The sequence below is a fragment of the Aegilops tauschii genome, chromosome 2, assembly GCF_002575655.3.
Source record: "Aegilops tauschii subsp. strangulata cultivar AL8/78 chromosome 2, Aet v6.0, whole genome shotgun sequence".
Taxonomy (NCBI): domain Eukaryota; kingdom Viridiplantae; phylum Streptophyta; class Magnoliopsida; order Poales; family Poaceae; genus Aegilops; species Aegilops tauschii.
In genome coordinates, this window is record NC_053036.3 from 11093937 (window position 1) to 11102795 (window position 8859).

Here is an 8859-nt window from a genome sequence, read left to right on the forward strand (position 1 = left end):
AGATAAACGTCAGGCGCGAAAATCGGGGAGCCGAATTTTTGGATATGAGGCGGAGTTGTCGCCTCGATTGTCGGAGGCTCATTAATGAAGATGAATTATACACAGTTTTAAAAGAAACAGGTGACGTCACGGCAGTTTATCATGGTCCTAGAAGATGATGTCACGGCGGTTTACAAGATTATGTGAAGATGTTGAAGAAGAAGTTTTCTTAAGTATTGAGGATTGACATGAACCAGTTCAAATCAATCTGGGGCCTAATGTTGGGGATATTACCACTGGGCATAAACCGGCCAGGAGAGGCCGGGTTAACCCTATAAGTCGTTCATCTGTATCTGAAGTCCATAAAGACAGACGGTGACGCTTTATGAAGGCCCAGGGCCCAAAGCCGGTTTAAGGCATGTAGACATAAACCGGCGTTGATATGTGAACTTGTGTTGTAATATAGAAGTAGCAGAGACCGAGCCGGACATGATTATGAGCCGGTCTTGGGATTCTGTAAACCGGACGGGCGTCAACCCATGTATATAAGGGGACGACCCGGCGACGGTTCAGGAACAACAGACAACAACTCGAGACTCAGGCAAAGCGTATTCGCTCCCTGGTCATCGAAACCCCATCAATTCCATCACAACTAGAGGTAGGCTTTTACCTTTATCGTAAGGGGACGAACTAGTATAAAACTCTCTTGCGTCCCTTGTCCGCTTTAACCCCTTTAAACTAACCCGTAGCGATGGCTCCACGACTAAGTCCTTTCTCTAGGACATCTGTCGTGACAAAACCACGACAAACCTAGTTCGAAAGAGAAAGCATTCTTGTTCGCAATGTGTGTAGCCTCTCCTGAGTCTACAAGAAGGGGTGTGTGATCTGAGATCGTTCTCTGCATCGCTGAAACGACACCAATGGGTATTTTTGTTCCCATTCGGCACTAGCGAGAACCATATCCAACTTCTCATAAGTCGGGGTGGACAACTAATTGACCCATGTAAATTATCTACCGGTGAGCTCAATTTCTCTCAAATTAAGACTCTCGATAATCATATTAAACATTATGGACCAACGCCCATCAAAATTATCATTGTTTTTTTCATCTCTCCTCCGAATAATATTAATGTCCCCACCAACTAGTATTGGCAGAGTTTCATCTCCAGCCATGGGAGGTTTCCGACGACCAGCCACACAGCCCGCCCCCTCCGTTGTAACCGGAGGCTGCTCGCGTTCGGAGGGCGTGGTCGGTATAGCATGCTTTTTTTTCAAGTTCTGTAACATGCTTTGGACTGAATCTACTACTACAAAATTTATATTGCATAGAATATGATAATGAGTTAATGACAACATATATCAGCGCAACATCATACACTGCTTCTTATTCAAGACAAAACAATTTCTTTCAGATAAACAAAGCTAATTCTAACAATCACTGTTTGAGCATCACCATCACTGTTTCCTTGTTGTTCAGGTCTAAGCTGGACAGCCGACTGTACTGTATCTCCCGGTTCTGCTATGAGAAAAGCATATTCACTGACGCCAAATTCAGTTCTGGTAAGTACTGGTACAACTTCAGTTCTGGGAAGTTCTAGAAGGACCGGGTCCCAGGGCATACTTCAGTTCTGGGAAGTTCTAGAAGGACCGGGTCACCAGGCATACTAGGTCCTCTTTCTCTAGTTAAAGACTATGATGCCAAACTAAATTGACTGGCACTAGGAGGTCTTGCCTTAACTGACCCTCACTAGGCAAATTTTCTCCTCCAACCAAAAAGTTAGTCAACACTTGACTAATTAAGAGGCGCATTTGTTTCCATTTATCTGCCGTGTCATAGGATCCTGTCGGTAATGCTTAGCTGCCAAATGCTTTTCTATGTTGCTCCCTGGATACAACATAGTGGCAAATCTAAAACATTGCCAAAAATATATATTTAGGCTGGAGTGTTCAGTTGAATCACAATTTTATTGTGAGAAAAACATATGTTTTTTTGCGGGGTGTGTGAAAAGTGTATGCTTATTTTTGTCCTATACGAAAAAAATGATGTACTATATTTGTTGCGGTATTAACCTCTCACTTTCTCGCAAAAAAGTATTAACCTCTCACCCATTATTTGTTACAGCAAACAAATAAACATTTTCTAATAAAAACATCACGATCACTGTTTCCTTGTTTGGTTGCTATATTAACCTTTCACTGTTATTTGCCTCAACTGACCGTCACTCGTCAAAACTTCTCCTAAAAAAAGGTAGTCAAAACTTGATTAAGTGGCGCATTTGTTTCCACTTAATTGGTTGCCGTGTGTCTCAGGGTCCTTCCTGCCAAATTATTATTCTCTGCCCTGGAGAAAACCCACCAGCATGATACAAAAAGCTTCCTAAAAAGGTTGGATCTTGATTCTGGAATATTGTGTAGACTATCATTTTATTTTGTGCAGAAAAATGATTTTGTATGTGTCTTATACCAATAAAATATGGTGATCTTTTATTAACCTCTCACCATTATCTGTGAAAACAAATACACAACTTTTTAATAAAAGCTTTTAGTGTGCACACAACATGCATTTGAAATATAAATTATGTTTAGAAATTTTCCAAAATTTCCGGTCGCATCCAGTTGAGAATTCCCTTTCTGTACTTTTTACAGCAATGCCAAACTTGACCGGCAGAGTAAAATCGTCCGTCAAAACTTGTTGAACAGATGGAAACTTCTCCACTACCATATTTACCACGACGGTTACTACATCCTATATATATAACATATATTCATATCTTAATCTCCAGATATCAGAAAGATTCATCAAAACAAATTTCAACCCACCATGCTTCATTTTTCCATTCTCTTCGTGCTTACCATATCAGTTCCTCCGGTGGCGTGCTCTTCTGCAGCAAATGGGAGCAGCATCCTGACAGAAGGCCAAGAGCTCAGCGGTGGCAACAGGCTCATCTCAAAGAATGGCAAGTTCGCGTTGGGCTTCTTCACATCAGGCAGCAGTAAGTCTTCCTCAGACAACACCACCTTGCCCAACAGGTATGTAGGTATATGGTTCAACAAGATCCCAAAGTTCACTCCTGTGTGGATTGCTAACAGAGAGAAACCAATCACTGAGCCCAAGTTTAGACTGTCCAAGCTTAGAATCTCAAGGGATGGCAATCTTGTCATCTTAAATCATGCGACTAAATCCATAATCTGGACCAGTCAAATAATAGCAGCCAAAGGTAGAAGAACAGCTAACAAAAATACTACCATCATGGCGGCGCTCTCAGACGATGGTAGCCTTGTCATAAAAGACGCCTCGAACCCGTCCATCGTATGGTGGCAGAGCTTTGATCACCCAACAGATGTTTTCCTCCCCGGCGCAAGGATTGGCCGGAACAAGGTTACTGGCCAAAAATACAGTCTTGTTTCGAAAGAATCTGATAGATCCAGCTCCCGGCCTATATTGCATGGAGATAGACCCCACTGGTGATCCACAATACTTTGTTAAACTTTGTAATTCATCCATGGCGTACTTCTCCACGGGGGAATGGATGGGGTGGTACTTCAATTTGGTGCCGGAGATGTCAGGCAGTAACTTTCTCCACACCAATTTCATCGACAATGACGAAGAGGAGTACTTCACTTACACCCCGACGAATCCAACAATGATCACCATCTGCTTCCTTGACGTCTCTGGTCTTACCAAGCAACTTCTTTGGCTTGATAGCTTGCAAGATTGGGAAACCATATATGTCCAACCCAGGGCTCCATGCGATGTTTTCGCCGTTTGCGGGCCTTTCACGGTCTGCAATGACAATGCACTTTCTTTGTGTAACTGCATGAATGGGTTCTCCGTGAAGTCACCAGAGGACTGGGTGCTGGATGATAGAAGAGGTGGATGCATGAGAAATACTCCACTAGAACATTGCAACAGCAACAAAAGTAACACAACTGGAATAACTGACCAGTTCTTTCCCATACATAGTGTTAGATTACCATATTATGCACGTAGGATGGAAACAATTGAGAGTGGACAAGAGTGCATGCAGGTTTGTCTAAGAAACTGCTCATGCACTGCGTACTCCTATGGTAAGAGTGGCTGTTCTATCTGGCATGGCCAGCTTATTAATGTAAAGCAGTACAATAATGGCACAGTCAATAGTGACGGGGAGATTCTTTTCCTTCGTCTTGCTGCTGGAGAGGTGCAAACTTGGGGAAACAACATAAAAGGAAATAAAAGAATGATCATCGGTCCCACTGTTGGTGCTTTCGGTTTGTTGGTGATGCTATTGATGATTTGGAAGGGGAAAAGTATGTGGTGTTCTCATCCCCCGAGCAACACTGAAGGTGGATGTGGAGTTATAGCATTTAACTATGTTGATTTGCAGCATGCAACTAAAAATTTCTCAGAGAAGCTAGGTGTAGGTGGTTTTGGCTCTGTATTTAAGGGGATTCTGCGTGACTCGACTACCATAGCAGTGAAGATGCTTGATGGTGCACGCCAAGGAGAGAAACAGTTTAGGGCTGAGGTCAGCACAATTGGAATGATCCAACATGTCAACTTAGTCAAACTGATTGGTTTTTGCTGTGAAGGTGATAGAAGGATGCTTGTTTACGAACACATGGCAAATCGTTCTCTTGATGTCCATATATTCCAAGGCAACGACTCTATGCTAGATTGGAGTACAAGGTTCCGAATTGCCATCGGTGTTGCGAAAGGATTGTCCTACTTGCATGAGAGTTGTCATGACTGCATAATACATTGTGATATTAAGCCAGAAAACATACTTCTCGATGCGGCGCTTGTTCCTAAAATTGCAGATTTTGGGATGGCAAAACTTATGGGAAGGAACTTTAGTCGAGTTCTGACAACAATGAGAGGAACCATAGGATACCTTGCACCTGAATGGATTAGTGGGGTGGCTATTACACAAAAAGTTGATGTTTACAGCTATGGGATGGTACTGCTAGAAATCATGTCTGGAAGGAGGAACTCATCACCTCAAGAATGTACAAGCAATTGTGATCATGATGTTTATTTTCCTGTGCAAGCTGCACTTAAGCTTCTTGAGGGAGATGTGAGGACTTTGGTCGATCAACAATTACGTGGTGACATCAACGTGGAGGAGGTTGAAAGAGCTTGCAAAGCTGCATGTTGGTGCATTCAAGATCATGACTTTGATCGTCCGACAATGGGCGAAGTGGTTCAGGTTCTCGAGGGTCTAGTTGAGCTTGATATGCCCCCCGTGCCAAGATTGCTTCAAGCTATATCAGGAAGCTCTTCTACAACTTGAATATAATCCATGTAAGCAGAAGTTCAAATTTCAGCAGGGTTGTAATAACTGAGCTGAGAAGTTACCCTTCATACAAACTTTTCCATAGTGATTGATACTGCAAAATACATGTCTTGAAGTTTAGTCTCTATTATCGTACAAACTAGTAGGGCAGCCAAATGTATCTGTGTAGCTAGGTTTGTCATGTATCGCCAATTGTATCAACCTGTCAAATGTTTGTTTCTCCCATAAATATCAGTTGACTTATTGGTATACAAAATTTTGTAGCCAAAATACATTTCCATGACGGGTGTTCTCCATTGCACCTTAATTTCTTTAAATATTTGCTATTTTCATCCTTGCCCAACACATGGTTCTTTTTATCTGCCCCTGTTTTATCTTTCACAAATGAGGATTTCAGAATCTTCAATCACGCCGCTCTATCCAAGTATCCATAAACCGGTGTTTAACGGCCACCAAGGACCCTCAGTGGCAGACATCAGAAAATGTTAAATTTACTAAAGGAAACAAATTCACAGAAACCTTATTTGTGGTGGTTACCTGTCTAGGCTACTGCCCGGAGCCTTGGCAGCTGGTGACACCGTCTGCCGGCTGTGTTACATTGTCTGGCTCTGAAGGGGTCCTTGGTGTAGCACTGCTCACCGGACCGGGCTACGGAGGTGATAAACAGGCTCTTTCTTCGGTTCTGTAATAGACACACTCACATGTGTTTTGAAATGAATGGTGCATCATTGTTATACTTCCTGTGGAAACATTGTAAAGCTGAATCTCTGGTCTATATGCCGTATAGCAGAAGGCGTTGTAAATTTTGTTGGCCGTGTGCATCGGTCCATGCATAGGCCGCAAGAGCAATGAAACTCTTGCATATTGTCTAGAGTCAAAAGATGAATCAGCTCTGCACCATGATTTATTCCGAGCTGTACCGAGGAATCATATAGAGGAGACGTACGTCCTCAAAGCATGTTCAATCCCTGGAGCACAGCTAAACAAAACTATGAACCATTATATAATACTAGTACAAATGCCCGTGCGTTGCAACGGGCAAAAAAATAGCAAAATCTGCTTTGTGTGTGCCATTACGCAACATATCTTACATATTCACTTATGATTATCTCTTTTCGGAGTATGAACTGTCGATTTGAATAAGCCACCTTAACATCCTTCATCTAATGAAAGAGTAGTTGTGCATGGAATAGTTTGTCAATTGCTTTTTTACTTTTCGAGAGAACATGAATATTTTTTTCTAAGTAACATTTATGAATTTTTTTTGATCATTTTTGCAAAAAAAAATTAAGCTTCACATTTTTAACACATGATTCTTGAAAACAATTTTGATTTATTTAACTTTTGAGAATATTTTAAAATAAAAAATTGGTACATTTTTTGCAAATATTGAATATAAAAATGGTGACATTTTAAAATGTTCACTTTTTTGAAATAAAAACCAATTTGAAACAATCTTTCTCTTAAAAAAGCACTCTCTATGTCCGCGGTAAAAAAAGAATTGTTGATGTTTGGACCATGTACTATAGAGTTGAGAAAGTCATAATCATGTGTCATGTCCTTTGATGGCGCCTCCTTCGACTTATCACTATCACCGGGTGAAAGAGAAGTGGTGGATATGTTCTGACTTCTGAGTGGGATATACAGGGGGTGAAATTGTTGTATACAATTTAAAAGTTTAATAACTAATCCAAACGTTTATTTAGAATTTGCAAAAGATAATAAATGCAAAAAGATTTATAGAATGTTGAATATTTTTAGAGATAACGTTTTATTTTCATTATTTGGGTTGGCCCAAACAAAACACTTCATGCACACAAAAATACAATACACACGTTTTTTCCTTAAAAAAACATGCACGCACAAACTCATTTCCCTTCCCTTTACCTATGCGCAAGTCTGCCTACTGGTCGCAGTGCTCAGCACTGCTGCCGCCTGCTCGTGGCTCCTCGTCGTTCTCGGGATATAAAGCACTTCATGTCGTGTTCTTCCACCATGGCCATCAAACTATATATTTTTTAAACCGAACGGGCAACTGAACCGTTGAGGTTGTCACTGGTTGGACCGCCGGTTCATCGATTTGTTCGTGACAAATAAAACCCAAGTTATTAAAAATAACCTTAGATCAAATGAGTAACATAATATTGGATGTAATATAAACATAACCAAGCATAATTTATATTTACCCCACAGATTCAAAACAATAGAAAATTCTGAATGGTCATTGCCAGCCAACCTTTTTGTATGTGAGAAGAGAAGGGCCATTGAATTAGAGCATGTGCAAGTGCATGCACGCAGCCTATGTCATTTATTTTAATTGCTCTGCTAAAAATAATTATTTTAATTGCTCCCTCCTCAGGCCCATGCACATCCAGCAACATCATCGTTCTTTTTAATTCTTTTCCTTTAATGCTCCTATATAAGGGCAAATTTTATTCCTTCTCTTTCCTTCCTACTCATAGTGCAATCAAAATTTATATTTCTTTCATTTCTTGCTTTATAAGAGCTGTCATTTCAAATCCAAGACAATATTATCAAGGTTAAGAAAAATTGAATCACAACATAGTCCACTGCAATGAATTCTCAAAATATCTTGGAATTACTCTGCTTCGTGTCATTTAGTATGCTTGTTCACCTTCCCATAGAGTGTCCGTTGATTCAGCTAGCTCTTGATTGTTTTTAGTCCATAATAGCACATTTCTTTTACATGCTTCACGCATGTAAAAAACAAAGCACGGTGCTGTTTTTTTGCATGTGAATCATGTGCACAGCCCATGAAAACATAACTGAAGATAGACTAAATGATTTCTAGTTAACTCTTCAAATGACTAATCAATACGGTAAGTCCTCCCTACATCTGTAGGTAAGAACCGAATATCCCGGTCTGTTTTATCTCACAAAAGTAGATGAGTACGAAAAATATAGCAGAAGGGATAAGCTGAAGTAGCTATTATCAACCATGCATCATATATATTAGCTGCCCATTAATGGGTAGTTTGTACAATGTATACAATTTATGTTGAAGTAATAAAAGTGATGGAAGACCTCAAGTAGGTTCAACCCAGATTACTTCCACATGCAATGCACTTATCATCAATCGGGCTTAAAATTGGTTCACGAGAGACGGAGATATTGGTTAGAACTTCCCTTGTTTTTAGATTGATTTTAGGGTGGATGCAGTAGTAGGGGTCTCTTGAATCTGGATGATGTGCCGGTCAGGTGTGGCGGTGAAGGAGATCCGTGAGTTCTTAATATAATCATGAAAAATAGGAAGCTCTTAATATAATCATGAAAAATAGGAAGCTTCAGTTCACAGGAAACCAAATTAGCTCTTATAGGCCGATCGATCAGCACAACCAAAACGGACGTTAAATTAACAACAAAACTGAAGGTCGTGGCTTTGTTGGAGCAAAGAGCTAATCTATACATCTGAAATATGTGGGAAGTGATGACAATGCTAACAACGTCCTAGAAATTCAATACTTCATTTTTCTGTGATCAATGCAGATGTCTTCTATGGGCTTTTGGCTACTTGTTGGCAACAATAGTAGGTGGGTGAGCAATTAAGCCTGCTTCCTTGTTTAAATATTCAGACCAGCACATG

The 8859-nt window shown here is 40.5% G+C and overlaps 1 protein-coding gene across 1 annotated transcript; it reads left to right on the forward strand.

The window, feature by feature from the left end:
- The first annotated feature begins 2800 nt into the window (after window positions 1–2800).
- LOC123497009 (G-type lectin S-receptor-like serine/threonine-protein kinase At2g19130) lies at window positions 2801–5252 on the forward strand. Its single transcript, XM_073509471.1, has 3 exons — window positions 2801–3009; window positions 3302–4007; window positions 4347–5252. The coding sequence occupies exons 1-3, from the start codon at window positions 2801–2803 to the stop codon at window positions 5250–5252; spliced, it is 1821 nt and encodes a 606-aa protein (XP_073365572.1).
- The last annotated feature ends 3607 nt before the right edge of the window (window positions 5253–8859 follow it).